This window comes from Populus nigra, chromosome 14, assembly GCF_951802175.1.
Source record: "Populus nigra chromosome 14, ddPopNigr1.1, whole genome shotgun sequence".
Lineage (NCBI taxonomy): Eukaryota > Viridiplantae > Streptophyta > Magnoliopsida > Malpighiales > Salicaceae > Populus > Populus nigra.
Window position 1 is genome coordinate 14,460,034 of NC_084865.1, and position 15,113 is coordinate 14,475,146.

A 15,113-nucleotide genomic window follows, 5' to 3' on the forward strand; every position below is an offset into this window, starting at 1 on the left:
TAATTTTTTAATTTTTTTTTAATATGAACATGTTAAAACAATATCAAATTACTAAAAAAATTAATTTAAAATAAAAAAATAAAAAAATTTAAATTTTTTAAAATTACTTTTAAAACAGAAAAATAAATAGGCTCTTGAATCAGATCATGGAGTGAGCTGGGCTGGGCTGCGTTTAGCATCTTTAGAATTATGTCCTTGAAAAAGAAATCAAACCTTTGCACTAGCAAGTAGCAAGTATTCTCTGGAATAGTTCAGAGGTTATAATTATTATTATTTTTCTATCTATTCATTACATGAATCTCACCAGAGCCCTGTTTAAGAAACCTCATTTTTATTGTAAGATTCGAACTCTCTTACTCCCAGCTAAAACAAAGAATTAAAACTTATTTCAAGGAACAGGAATCTTGAGGAAACACGGTACTAAAAAGAACCACAAATGGCAGAAAACCATCACCGAAATATATCAATGGCATAACTCATTTCTTTACAAAGGAAACCCCCTTCTGAATGCTTCCTGCTAGCTCTTTCTTTGCTTTCTCCAAACCAGCCCTGTTGATAAACAGATATGATTCTGTTCTCTTAAATTTGTAATGAATTTAACCAGGTTTTTCATCAAGAGAGTATAAAGCAAATAGTTATAGACCTTTCATACTCATTGAGAGGTCCAAGAGGGTAAATTTCCTCTACTCCGTTACGGCCGAGCCGTACCTTGGATGCAAAGAAAGGCAGTTCGGTCACCTATAAAATGTAGCATGTGAGTTTCATACAAGCCCCCTAGACTCGCTAAATGCTCAAATGTAGAAAAACAAATGATTTAAAAGATGGTTCACTAAAAAAGGACATCGGAAGCAAACCTCAGAAGCCACATATGCACAATGAACAACAGCAGGGTCTCCTCTCAAGGCCTGGAGGCAAGCATCTGCAAATTTAACAGCAGCATATGCCTGCAAATATTGTTTTATATCTTTAGTCACATTACTTCGACCAGTCAAATTGACGAGTAGAACAGTAAGGATTAAAATAATTGTAAGAGTAAATGTAACCAACCATTGATAGTGTGGCAGAACCAGCTCCAGCCTTTGCCTGCAAAATGCATCCAAATGCTGACTCAAACATAATTGAAGAACACAACACCATGGCAATAGAATGGCACTACATCTAATGGGAGGTGTCAGCAAAATAATCAATATGTATACTTCAAGCCAACAGTTGCAACAACTTGGCAATTGATATCAAATCCTTGTCAATAATTTCTACAGCTAATGCAGTGGCAGTTGGGTACTACAATAAAGAGGACAATTCCTTCGTCAAAAAGCTGAACTGAAGTTGAACTCGGCCAAAAATCAGAAAATTATAGTAGCAGCAGAACAGAGATCCAGGAATCATACAGGCCTTGTAAAGTCCTTAAGGGTTCAGGAAGCTATCTACTAAAGTAACACATTCCTTCCAAGGAGAAATTGTTTTCTCGAGGTAAGCAATTTTCATTATGTCCCTCCTGCATACTTACTCCCACGCGCACTATATCAGCCAAAGCAGCTTGGTCTTCTGCCATTTGTAACAGTTGTTGGAAAAACTTACACAGCTCTGTTTTTCTCTCTTTCTTTGTTTTTTCTTTCAATCAGTCTACATATATGATTCCAATGTATTTGATTTTTTTAGAAGGAAACAAAGTTGACATCGAAGAAAATTATTCTGATATTTGTATGACAAAAACCATAACTTGACATCATTCTTTCGGGATACATTATATATATGTAGTGGTGACATTCAGGGACTCTTTCTTACAAGACAGAGAATAACAAAAACAATGAAACACATCCCAAGGTTTGAAAAGGTAGATTTATGATATCTTCTATAAGCAACATCATGCAAATAACAAGTATTAAAAATTTTAAAACCTTGTGTCCCTAGATGTTACAAAAAGATTTATCATGATGTATCGTTTGTTATTAATAGCAATCTTTGGATGTGTTATAAACATGCAATTCTGGATGGGCTTTGCAGCATTGAATTGCCAGTCATATCTTTACTACAATGATCCCCGTGCAACAAATTAAGCATATGGACCATCAGAAAACATTTATTAAGAGAGCCAAAAAGAATGACATCAACTTAAGCAAGACTCGAATGGCCATCAGATGAGGCTACAGGATACCGCAAGCATGAAGTTTAACATGATCCCAATTAACCCCTCCAAAAAAACAGTTGTTTTTGTTCGAAAATACAATGAAAAAACATGGCGAAAGTATCTCTTACCTCAACAACTTCTGTTCCGCCATTTTGAATACGATCTGTCAAGTAGTCTATTTCTTTTTGTGTGAATGAGCATGAAGGTTTTACCTAAACAACGGAGAACAGAGGACAGAATAAGTGATACAAGAACTACAATACAACATACATACACTTCCCAAGTTTAAATGAAGTTAAACCTGTGATAGAAGAGGTAATATAGTAACCCCAGCATGACCCCCGACAACTGGAACATCAACCTCCCTAGGATCAAGACCCATAATTTCTGCCTGTGGTGTAAACAGAATTAGGAAAATAACACATACATTAATTCCAGAATGGAAGTGAATGATAGTAAAAACACTAAAATAGAACAAGAAGTTACAAGAAGCAAACAATTGTATAAAACAAGGAGCACTGAGCTAAGCAATTTATATTCTCTATGCCATGGTGGATTAAAAGCAACATAAGCAATTAACAGTCTATAAATACTGGCATCATAGTTTATGTAACATCAATTATTGAATCACATTGCTTGTCTCGAAAATTCATAAAACTAGCAATATCTTCCTTGTAGCAAATAATTTCCAGGCTCAATTTATTGCAAAAGAAGCCATCAGCCTCACAACAGCTTTACTGAATATCGTTTCAGTCAGTAACAAATATGGGATGCATTTGATTTTTCTTTCTATCATGAATGAAAATGAGGGAAACAGGTTCCAACAATTAACAAAGACTCAAACTTCCAACAAGAAGATCATATCCTTCACCTGTACATTGTCACGACCAATGCATTGATCCATCATAATTGACTTCAAAGCATATAATAAAGTGGTAAAGGAGTGGAAAAGATGCAAGCAATTTGGTCATTTAACAGCAGATAGCCAGCCATTAGCAACTCATTGATATATCAGCAGTAGAAAGAAGCAAAGATTATCCCAAATGAGTCAACAGTGGTTCGTAGTTCTTACCACAAAAGTATTGGCTCTGACAACATCAAGCATCGTGACTCCCAAAACTCGTTTTGGATCAAAGACACCAGATTTCTTGAAGACTTCAGCTGCAATTGGAACTGTGGAATTAACAGGATTGCTAATTATGTTGACAATAGCTTTTGGGCAGCATTTAGCAATTGCTTCACAAAGAGTCTTAACAATTCCAGCATTGATGTTGAAGAGATCATCCCTCGTCATTCCTGGTTTTCTAGGAACACCAGCGGGAATGATTACAAGATCCATCCCTATAAGAGCATCCTCTAATTGCTGCTGCCCCAAGAACCCACGAACCTACAAATCACAAAATATCATAAGTTCTTTTGCACAAATTCAGAAAACTGCTTACTTAGTCTCAAAGGATTTGAGCAATCACTAATCTAAAAAAAACCCTTCATCCAATCATCAAATCAGATAAATAGCTCCAGATTTTGAAACCCCAAACGCCACAAAACACATCATAACATAGCCAACCAAACCCAGATTCCAAATTACCATAAAACAGATATTAAACCAAAAGGGAAATAAAATAAAACATCATGAGAAAAAAATTGAACCCCAAAAATAAAAATAGAAAAGAAAAGAGAAAAAGAAAGAGGTAATTACCACAGCAGAAGTGTCCATGTGACTAATATCAGCAGTGACACCAGGAGCATTGACGACATCATACAAGTGAAGAAGAGAAACCAATGGGTTCATCTTCATTAACATAGCCAGTGGCTGCCCTATGCCTCCTGCAGCTCCCAATATAGCAACCTTGAACCCAGATGATGCTCCTTTGGCTCGGCAATTCACCCGCTCCAGACCCAAATCCTCCTCCACCATCTTTGTTTAAAAAAAGAAAAAACATTTTTTATCATTTCTCCCTTGATTCAATTAAATAAAAGAAACAAAGAAAGCAGGCAAACAAATAACTAAATAAAAAAGATAGAGAAACCTGGAGATTTGGAGGATTAATATGGGCTGCAATTCTTGCAATGCGTAGATTGGATTGCAGCATCGTTTCGTTTCGTTTCGTTTCGTTTCTTGAAAGGGAAAAAGAGGAGAGAGAGAGAGAGTTGCGTTGTTTATACCTACTCTACGTTTAGACTTGTTGTGCAAGAGAAGAAGAAGAAGAAGACGCCTTCATACAGGAACATGAGATGTATCATGTATGTTCTGCACTGTACTGATGACGTCAAACGTTGGATTTAGCAAAAACTAAATGCATTGGGAAACGTGGAAAGCATCAAAATTCATCTTATCCGCGTTAAGTGTGCTTTCCATGATACCATTCATTCCGAATTTCTACAGTAAATTATAAATTATTTTTTGAAATATTAAAAATTATACGATTTGTTATTTGAATATTGTTGGGTTCTATTTAACTTAATATTATTTTTATATTAGAAAATGTTTTATTTCTCTTTCAATCTTTCTGAACTATTTACTCTCTTCTCTTCGTTTCGTTTTATAGTTTCTCCCATTTTCAAAAGAATAAAGCAAAGGTTTTCTAATATGATCACAATTTTTTTTTAAAAAAATTAAATTATCTTGATTTCATATATAAATTTTCATTTATATATAATCTTTGAAAAATTATTCGTAAAATTCAACCAAAACCCTGATTTTTTTATTTTTGATGACCAAGTTTGTCTAAAAACGATCTATCATTAAAAAAAAAAAAAAAGTAAAAGAAGAAGAGGAGGAGCATCGTATCCGGATCTCGGTTGTGTCCAAAATCGTGGTCGCTGAATGCTCTCTTTATTTTTGGTGGCATCGGGCGTCAACGATCAATCGATTATAACCTACTATCATTAAATTAATTAGTCCTCTTAGTTTTGAGAATCATACGTTTTTAGTCCCTCCTCAATTGTTTCTTCCTTTCCGATTTTTTTCTTCAAAAATAGACAAAAGAAAATAAGAAATAGGTGATATGAAAAAATTCAATTAGAAAAATAGGCACACACACACATATATATATATATATATACACACACTATATTGATTAAATATTTAATTTTAAATTGGAATGGGCTATTTCATTAAAATACCCAACACATCTTAGGTGACAAAAGTTAAATTTCATTGCACTCAATGAGCATCAATCTTCTACGGAACCTTAAAGCATCATTAGTTAACATGAAATATAGGCGTGGATTTCATTAAAATTTTTTTTTTTTGGTTTTATATAAATGGACTTTACTTTTTAAAATAAATAATATTTATTTTTAAATAATATTTATAATATATTTAGCTTTACGTAATATATTTTTCAGGTGTGAGTTTATCAATTAATTTCAATTGTATTTGTATTTATATTATTTTTTATTAATTTAAATAAATAAGTTCAGCAAACATAACCAAATAAATATATTGAATACCTTAATTCACATTCATTTTTTAATTTTTATATTTTTTTTTAGTTATTGTTTCTATTTATTTATATAGATAATTATCTATTTATTTATTAGATATTGCATAGACATTTTGATTTACATTTTAAATTTTTTTATATAAAAAATATATTGAAATAACTTATATACCCAATTTTTTTTGAAAAAATTATAATATTCTATATTAAAACACGGTTAAATAGTTAGTAAATACTAGGCTTAGGGGCTCAAATTGTCATTATATAGATTCATATATCTTTAATTAGTATTAAATCATTATTTTTGAGAAATATAGCCCTCGTAAGGGTTTTCTTTTCTACTTTTTTCTCTGTGTTGTGTAATTTTTTTTTCCAATTAATAATAACATGCAGCGCAAAGGTTTCCTTATTTTTGTTATACGAAATGTTAGTTCTTTATACGAGAAATGATTCTGTAGATGAAAAAACAAGAAATAAAAATCTTGTTATTTCTTTTTTTTTTATTTGTTTTTTGTTGATTAATCTTGAAACTAGCTTCGAATGTGTAATATGTATATCTGATGATGAGCAGAGCAGTCAACAAAACCAATCCAATTTGGCATTGGCTAGCAGGGATGATAGTCCATTCTGCGACACTGCAACCTTTTGGGATCGGCAATACCATTCAATTCCTCGAAATATTGTGGAACAGCCTTCCTCAAGTTCAAAGCGACATGTACTGGCACAATCACCACTACCTGTTGCCATGAGCCAGTGGGAACAATTGCTGATCCTGCACTTGCTTCACCATCATGTCCAGCAGAGCCATCTACTGTCACAATCAACCATACCCTTTTGTCTCCCCCATCTCTATGGTTACCAGTTACCAGGAGTGAATGCACCTGGTGTTCCTCGACCATTCACTCCCATTGGAACAATTGATGGTAGCTGGCATTTTGCTGTGGTGGGTGGAGGTGGAACCTCTTTGAAAAACCATCCTCAGGTTTCCAGCCTGGGCTACCAATTTGTCTGCCCATATCCATTCTTTCCAGGTAATGTAGGCTACTTATGTAAATCAGGATGCTATGTACTGAAAAATAGAATTTGTGTGTGTGTGTGTGTGTCTTGAACTACTTTAATTGTCGCCTCTATGGATAAAATGTGTACTCAGTTGGCAGGATTAATATTAGTATAATGATGCAACAGGGAACTCTCAAGTGCCTTTTCTTCTGGGCATTATTATGACCTGAAGCTTTTCTTGTTAGCAGGGCCTTGGGATACCTCGTCTTGGTGGCAATTATGCTCTCCTTGCACCTATACTGTTCCAGGATTATGCGGCTATGTCCGTTCACAACCTCCAAATGTGCCTGGTTCCGCAACATCCCTTCTAGAATCTTTTCAAAGAGGCATCATTAGGACACCAGAAAAACTTTCTCAAAAGCACCAACAACTATGGGATGCACGTACTTTCTTTTAACTCTTCTGTTATTGTTTACTGTGATCTTATTATGTTATGGTTGTCAGTCAATATAAAGTGAATTTTTGGTTTACGTTGTTGGTTTTGTGTGAGGATGAAGTCAACAGAGAATGTTCAGCTTTGGTCTGTAATTGGTCTGTTGCAATCAGAAATAACTGATTACAAGAGCCGTATAATGAAGCTTGAAGCAGAAATTCCACCTGTGAATCAAGCAGTGGAAGATCCCATTGCTCATGTTGATGAAAGTGCTGTATCTAGAAAAGCATCAAAGAGAGGAAGACCAAAGAAATTAGCTGCTTCAGTTGATGCTCCACCTTCACTTGACAAGCCTCAACTCCAAGCTCAAGCTAGAAAATCAGAACCATGCAAGGTTCAACCTGAAGCCAGAGCACACATTTTTGAGGAAGTTGTCCTAAACAAGGTAGAAAACAAAGAAGAAGAACAATAAAATCCCATCGTCACTGCCAATCAAGATAGAATAAGAAGAATTCAAAGATGCTCCCAGACAGTAATGTTAGCATGGAAGTTGATGGAGGAGAACTGAATATGCCTTCATTTCACAGTCAAGTTCACCAACAAATGCTGGGAGTACAAATGTGTGCAGTTGGCCATGATTCCTCACTAGACATGAAAAGTAATGATTACATGGCTGGAGATCCAAGCATTTCTATAGAAGTCTTTTCTCAAGAAGCTAACAATATTGACAATAAAGGTGCTTTGGCTACTTGTTTGGGAGAAATGAACAAGAGTAACCTTGCATGGCCTTACACAGTCTCCTCTAAAGACAGTCAAAAACATGTGCTGAATATGAGTTCGGAAACCTCTTACAATAATGGCAGTGTTATCCAACAAGTTGAAAAGTTCATTCCAGGATGGAGTTTTATGAATGGAGAGGATGCCTCCAATGAGTTTGTAGATGGTTTAGCGGCATTATCCAAGGACAAAAATGAGGAAGAAATGAGAGATGATGCCTGCGAGAGAGGTGAAGGTTCACCTCATATCAGTAACTGCTGATGGATTTTTCTTCTGCGGAGCTGCACAGCTGCACTTCACTCTGGAAAGTAAATCAAGTATTTTGCTTTTAGGACCAACAGTAGATGAAGTTGATGATAAGAACTCTGCTGAACTGGGCCAACGTTTTGTGTACGTGATAAAGGTTTGCCCAAAATTTTGAAGGAGAGCAGATTTCACATTCATGGCGACTGCTACTTCTGTCAATATGTACGTGTAAGAATTTGTTCAAAGTGCAGCTGTGTGAATGTGCGCGCGCATGTGCATTGAGCCTAGATGTTGAAAACTTCTGCATGGGCAACCAACTCAATCCAGTCCAAGTGAAAATTTCCAAACCCAGATCCATTGAGCTGCCAAGTTAGGCCACCCTGAAACTTAGGATGGACTGTAAATTTTTTTTTGTTTTTTTTATTAGACTTGTTTGTCTTTGAAATTTAATATTTTTTTTATTTAAAATTAAACTGAACTAAAAGTACTTATATTTATAAAAAAATAATAAAATAAATTGTTAAAAAGTATGTTTTTTTGTATGGTAGTTATTTTTTAAAGTATTTTTTATTTAAAAATATATTGATATATTATTTTTTTTAATTTTTTAAAATTTATTTTTGATATATGCTTACCAACAAAAAGCTTATGATAACGGTTATTTTTTTAAAATATTTTTTATTTAAAAATATATTAAAATAATATTTTTTATTTTTTAAAATTTATTTTTAATGTTTTTAGATTAAAATAATCTAAGAATATATAAAAAAATCAAATTTTCTTAAAATTACTCTAAAAAAAAAAAAAAAAATGACTGAGAGATAATGTATCACAGTATCGCACTGTACTAATACTCTGTAAAACTGAGAAGGCCTAACAATATTAAATGTGATTAAACATTGCTTGGCATGCTAACTTCTCTTCTCTTCTTTCCTTCTATATTTTGAACTAAAAATTAAAAATACATTGAAATAGTATTTTTTAATTTTTTAATTTATTTTTAATGTTTTTAGATTAAAATAATCTAAAAATATATAATAAAAAAATTAAATTTTCTTAAAATTACTCTGAAAAAAAAAAAACATAATGACTCTGAGAGATAATGTATCACAACATCGCACTGTACTAGTACTCTGTAAAACCGAGAAGGCCTAACAATATTAAATGTGATTAAACATTGCTTGGCATGCTAACTTCTCTTCTCTCCTTTTCTTTTTTATTTTCAAGTAAAAATTAAAAATAGATTGAAATAATATTTTTTATTTTTTAAAATTTATTTTTAATGTTTTTAGATTAAAATAATCTAAAAATATATTAAAAAATTTTAAAAATTTAAAATTACTCTGAAACAAAAACAAAAAAACAAACAAAACATACTAACTTTGAGAGATAATATATCACAGCATCGCACTGTATTAGTACTCTGTAAAACCAAGAATGCCTAACAATATTAAATGTGATTAAACATTGCTAGGCATGCTAACTTCTCTTCTCTCCTTTTCTTTTCTACCCAGTTGGCCTCCAAGAGAATTTCTATTTGGTTGGGCCAATAATGGGGATCAACAAGCTGTCTAGCTACCCAGTTTAGCACCTGTTTTACCCCGCAGTCGTGACCGAACAACAACTATCCCGTCTACGGCAAGCCATAGCTCTGATCGGAAAGCAGCCACCGGTTTAGTCCATGCCCAGCAGCTATCCGGTCAAGCAATTCAGATAATTATTCTAAATCAACATCAATCTTAGTTATTTATGCTCCGTCCACCACACATGGCCCCTTGAAACCTTTGTCCGAATCAATAGGAAGTTGTTTTATTTATTTATTAATGTAGGTGTTTGAATCAATTTGTATATATCTTAATTAATTTTATAAATTTTAAAATTAACAGGCTGTAAATATTTAATAATTATCAGATTTATATAACTTAAATGAATGAATTCTAAAAATAATTCTTTATTCTTAGGTCACGATGTTGTCCTTTTGTCTATCTCGACTTGAGCCACGCCAATATTTGGTCAAGATTTTGCACCAATGACACCTTGCACGTTCAAGCTCTGGATTAGGATATTGCATCACGGGAAGCCATTTGACAGTATCAGACGCGAAACCACAAGCAAAATGAAGTCACCCAATTGTCGTCATGATTCCTCACAGCCTAATCAGATTCTAAGACCAGATTTCCATGCCATATGGCGAGTGCATGCTAGAACGTCTCGGCGCAATATATTCCACGACGCTAGAAACCTTACAATATTCATGGAGATCGATATTGATGGTTAATGGGGTCCTATTCTAGCATGATTTCAGGATAATACGATGTGTTCGCTTCCCTATTAAATAGATTGGACGAGTCGGAGCCGAGGCAGGCACGATACAGATTTTTAATACACTATAAATTTAAATTAAACAAGGCAGAGGCTAGCTGCAGGGATCCAAGGTCGTGATTAATTATGTGTTTTTATTAAATGACAAGATATATTTTATAGATAGTTTGTACGTCAATCAATATATTATTATTATTATTATTATTATTATTAATGGTTTTAATTAAAAATGTATTTTCTATGATGTTTTTTTTTAAATAATAAATTCTTATAATCGTTAGTGCTGAGATTTAAATTTAAAATTAAAAAAAGAGCATGGCCCATTAACTACTAGATCAACCTTTTCAGTCAATTGTTATATATCTTAATTGTTATATGATGGGATAATAGACTCACGTGTCTATATTAAAATTTTTGTTATGTCAAGCTGGATCTCATTAATACAACTGCTCTGTAGACTAACCAGGTGTTTGATATAATTTTTGTTTTTATTTAAAAAAAAAATGTTTTTGATTTGAAAAAATAATGAAATTGATATTTTTTTAGTGTTTTGTAAATATTTTAATGTGTTGATATTAAAAAAACTGAAAAAATTTATTTTAAAGTATTTTTAAATAAAAAACTATTTTGAAAGATAAACTACACACTATATATATATATACCCTTAATTAATTAAAAATTAAAGGAAAAACAAAATTGTTCTTCCTCAATTTCATTTTATTAAAATCTTTAACAAAAAAACTTTTTCTTTAACAAAAAAAACTTTTTCTTGGCAATAATTCTTGGTTTTTATTTGTTATTCATCTTTCCCAATATCTCTAATATGAACAAAATATAATTTTTTTCAGCGATATATCCATTTTGTATTTGTTGAAATTATCCAACTCCATGACAACAGTTAATTTTTTTTTCTTATAGTAAATCAAATTACGGAGTAAGGCAATTTGAAGTAAAAAGAATAATTTCTTTTCATGTTTAGTATTAGTAATAATGTAGTAATAAATAATGCATGTTGCACTATAAAATTGATAACCAACCTAATTATAACAAGAGATAATATAAATTAATTTGAATCTTTGATATGCATCCGATCATGCTTAAATCTAATTATTAATTTGGAGTACAATAATAAAGTTTAGGTAAAAGAAATAAAACAAAAAAAAGTCAAGCAATTATTATTTTTAAATTTCTATCATATATTAAATTATATTAATTTAATTATTAAACTCTCTAACGAGTATGGCGGTGATACTTCAGTCCCCTTCAATTTTTTTCCTGCTCAAGGCAACCCGACCCCTCCCAAGGCAACTTCATTCTGGCCGTTGGCAGTCATGAGGTGTTACGTTAGCTTTTCTCCTTCTCCTTCTCCTTCTCCTCGTATACTAATCCAAGTCAAACTCGTGTCTCTCTCATACCCATACGGATCTTAACTCCTTGGAGACTTCTTCGCATCCTGGCTACCTCCACAAACCATACACTCTCCTCCTCCTCCTCCTCCAAACTCGCTCTTCCTCGTAACAGATTAAACCACAATAATATATGATCCGTCCTGCACAAACACAGACCCTAATTTCTTACTATTGTCTTCAATATTTTGTTACTTCTTCTCATCTCATCTCTCTCTCTCTATATATATATATATATATTTCAATATAGTCTTCTTCTTCATCATTCATTTCTATATATGTACGTATATATGGCAGCAACAAGACAGAACACAGTACTAGTATGTTTCTCCTTTGCTGCCTATGCCAAGACCTTATTAGACCACCTCAAATCACTCAACATCCCGATCCTCCCTGGCCTCACAGACTCTGAATTCACCTCTATCGAATCCACCTTCCACTTCACTTTCCCACCTGACCTTCGGTCCATTCTCCAAGAAGGACTCCCCATTGGACCTCACTTCCCTAACTGGCGTTCCTCCTCTTTACAACAACTCCAAATCCTCTTAAACCTTCCTTCTTTGAACCTCTGTAAGAATATCTCTCTAAACAACTTCTGGGTTGATTCTTGGGGTCATAGACCTCAAGATACTAACAAAGCCCTAGATTTTGCAAAACAGTTCTTGGATAAAGCACCCGTTCTTGTGCCTATTTATAGAAACTGTTATATTCCTTCTTCCCCTAACGTGTCCGGTAACCCCGTCTTTCACATTGATGATGAACAAGTGTGTGTTTTGAGCTTTGATGTTACTAGGTTTTTTCAACAAGTTGATTTCTTGCAAGTGGGGTTTCCTATACGTTCGTCAAGAAACGAAAATGTATCCATGAATGTGCCTGCGTGGGCAGCGACAGAGGCCCGGAAGATAGAATTTTGGACGGAGGTGGCGGAGAGAGGGAGGAGAGTGGTGGCGCGTAGAGATACTCCTCGGTGGTGGAAAGATGTTGGTGGGGGTTCAGATCATTTTGAGTTAAGGGAATGTTTGGAAGAGGTGTTTTGGAGGTTGAGGGATGGAGGGTGGAGAGAAGAGGAGGTGAGAGAGATGATGAACGGCTGCGATCAAGGGATCAGAGAGAATGGTGGTGGTTGTGGGACCACAAAGTTTGATAAAGAGGATGTGTTCTGGCACGGTAGGATGTGGTCAATTGTGTTGTTGCGTGCGGGACGGAGCATGGAAGATGTTGTGCACTTGCTTGATCTTGAAGAATTACAACTTCCAAACAGCTGTTCCAGAGAGGATGATGATCATAAAAAAAACAGTATCAAGCAGTTAATGAAGCTGAGGTCTCTTGAAGTTTGATCATGATTTCGAGGGTCCCACGTTCCTGGATGCCTGCAATTTTGATATTTTGTTTTCTATATTTTTAGCTCAGAGTTTCAAGTCCTCCATGTAATTATTAGTTGCTAATTAATACATTCTTGATAGTAAAATTATTTTTTTTTGTATCAAACTTTACTTTTAAATTCGTATAGATGTAAAGATATTTCGATTGGTTTTTTTTTGGATAAAACATAAATTTTATAATTAGACATGAAAATATTATTTTTAGATTAAAATATTATTTGTTTTTGTCGTGAATGAAATTATGATAATTTCTCATATTATTATGATCATTTCTCATATTATTATACTCATTTTCAAGATAATATAATTTTTAGGCATCCAAATTTAGCTATAATTATAAAGAAAATATAAATAATATGATCTTTGTTTTTTATTTATATCACAATTCTTAACAAATATTAAAATTAAAATCTATTTATATTTTATATAAAATACAATAAAAATTAATCTCTTATATTCCTGATGATAGTTAAGGTTTTCTTGTTGTTGTTGTTATGGGTGTGAAACATGGCTCTTCCTTCACACATCGATAATTACTCAGTGATTATGTTTTCTGTCGGTGTAGTGGAATTTTAAACTTTAAACTAGTATTTAGTGAATTTAGGGAGTGTCTGTCACTGGGAAGTGACACTGCTTTTCAAAAAAACATATTGATTTTTATTTTATTTTATTTTAAATGATTTTTTTGTACTTTTTTTATATACTAATATAAAAAATAAATTTTAAAAAATAAAAAATATTATTTCAATATATTCTCAATAAAAAAAATTAAAAAGTAACCATTAATATAATATCAAACACGTACTATCTTAATACATATTTGTATTAAAATGATATTTTTTTAATATATTTTTAATATTAATATATTAAAATTATGACAAAAATTTTAAAAAATTAACCTTTTAATATCTTTTCAAATGAAAAGCAGGGTAAAAAGCAAGTTCAACCAATCTCTCTAGAAGGTGGCACCAAGTAAGATATTTACAATGCCACGTCACCAAGAGAGATATTTACAATGCACGTCTTTAATAGATTGTTGTTGCTAGCGATTGTAGATGAAAAGTCAAGAGGAGGCATCGGTAATATTTGTTTGTTTTTTTGATATTTTAAAAATATATTTAATTTGAAAAATATTAAATTAATTTCTTAAATGTCTTTTAATGAGTTTAATATACCGATAAAAAATATAAAAAAGTTATTTTAATATATTTTAAAATTAAAAATAATTTTAAAAACAAGTTGAATTACCGTACCAAACACATACATAATTTGATTTGAGCAATCGATAAGACAGAGTATGATTAATATAATCACAATATGGTCTCCAATCATAGCAATGCTTCGTCCAAGATTAGAATATTTTTATTTGACAACAATCTCAATCATCAATGACAATATTGCCATCTTTCAGCTCAAGGAAATAAAAATGCCGACCGTTTGTGTGAGCCACGGATCAAGTTCGAGTGCACCTTTTCTTCATGATCCATCCTTTTCGTCGGAGGTTATTATTGGTAATTGGAGTGTTTGAACCAAATGTCCAAGATTAACATCACGAGAGATTAGTGTAGAGATCCAATCTTTCAAAAAGTGCTGCAAGAATTTCAACAAAGAAGACTTTCCTGCGAACATCACCATCCATTTGGTCTCAAATATATTACTTCCAAGAAGATCAAAATTATTGGCGTCTTGACTTGTTCTTTCAAAGCCTGCGTTGTGCCCGGCGTTTGAGTTTGGAGTTTGGACTTGTGGGAACGCAGATAAAAGGCCTGACGACACTGTTATCTCTCAATTTTTCCCAGGGCTAGTTTGTGGCCAAGAATGTGGTTTCTTTGGCTCGTGTGATGGATGGACAAGAACTGCAGGGGAAAAAAGAGAGTAGTATGCCGCTCCATCACGGATCCTAGACCTTTATATAAAAAACATGAGAAAAATACTACATATTTTTGTGGGTATAGATTTTGCATTGTAGACGAT

The 15,113-nt window shown here is 32.9% G+C and overlaps 2 protein-coding genes across 2 annotated transcripts; one reads left to right on the forward strand and one right to left on the reverse strand.

The window, feature by feature from the left end:
- Positions 1–228: 228 nt before the first annotated feature.
- Positions 229–4,482, reverse strand: LOC133673448 (malate dehydrogenase, glyoxysomal-like). Its single transcript, XM_062094258.1, has 9 exons — positions 4,159–4,482; positions 3,828–4,046; positions 3,201–3,515; positions 2,430–2,519; positions 2,257–2,340; positions 1,048–1,083; positions 855–944; positions 644–738; positions 229–549 (listed from the first exon to the last, which is right to left on the reverse strand). Exons 1-9 carry the CDS (start codon positions 4,219–4,221, stop codon positions 477–479), a joined length of 1,065 nt encoding a protein of 354 aa, XP_061950242.1. The 5' UTR covers positions 4,222–4,482; the 3' UTR covers positions 229–476.
- Positions 4,483–11,594: 7,112 nt separating this feature from the next.
- Positions 11,595–13,235, forward strand: LOC133672268 (uncharacterized). The gene has a single exon (XM_062092640.1). The coding sequence runs from the start codon at positions 12,036–12,038 to the stop codon at positions 13,092–13,094; it is 1,059 nt and encodes a 352-aa protein (XP_061948624.1). The 5' UTR covers positions 11,595–12,035; the 3' UTR covers positions 13,095–13,235.
- Positions 13,236–15,113: the final 1,878 nt, after the last annotated feature.

What these genes read in the sequence shown, in the direction of transcription:
- LOC133672268 (XM_062092640.1), top strand. Translation starts at nt 12,036, where the DNA reads ATGTACGTATATATGGCAGCAACAAGACAGAACACAGTACTAGTATGT.
- LOC133673448 (XM_062094258.1), bottom strand. Translation starts at nt 4,221, where the DNA reads ATGCTGCAATCCAATCTACGCATTGCAAGAATTGCAGCCCATATTAAT. An exon ending in TTAATCCTCCAAATCTCCAG is followed by an intron (nt 4,047 to 4,158) that starts GTTTCTCTATCT and finishes TTTTAAACAAAG; the next exon opens with ATGGTGGAGGAGGATTTGGG. An exon ending in GTTCTGCCACACTATCAATG is followed by an intron (nt 945 to 1,047) that starts GTTGGTTACATT and finishes CAATATTTGCAG; the next exon opens with GCATATGCTGCTGTTAAATT.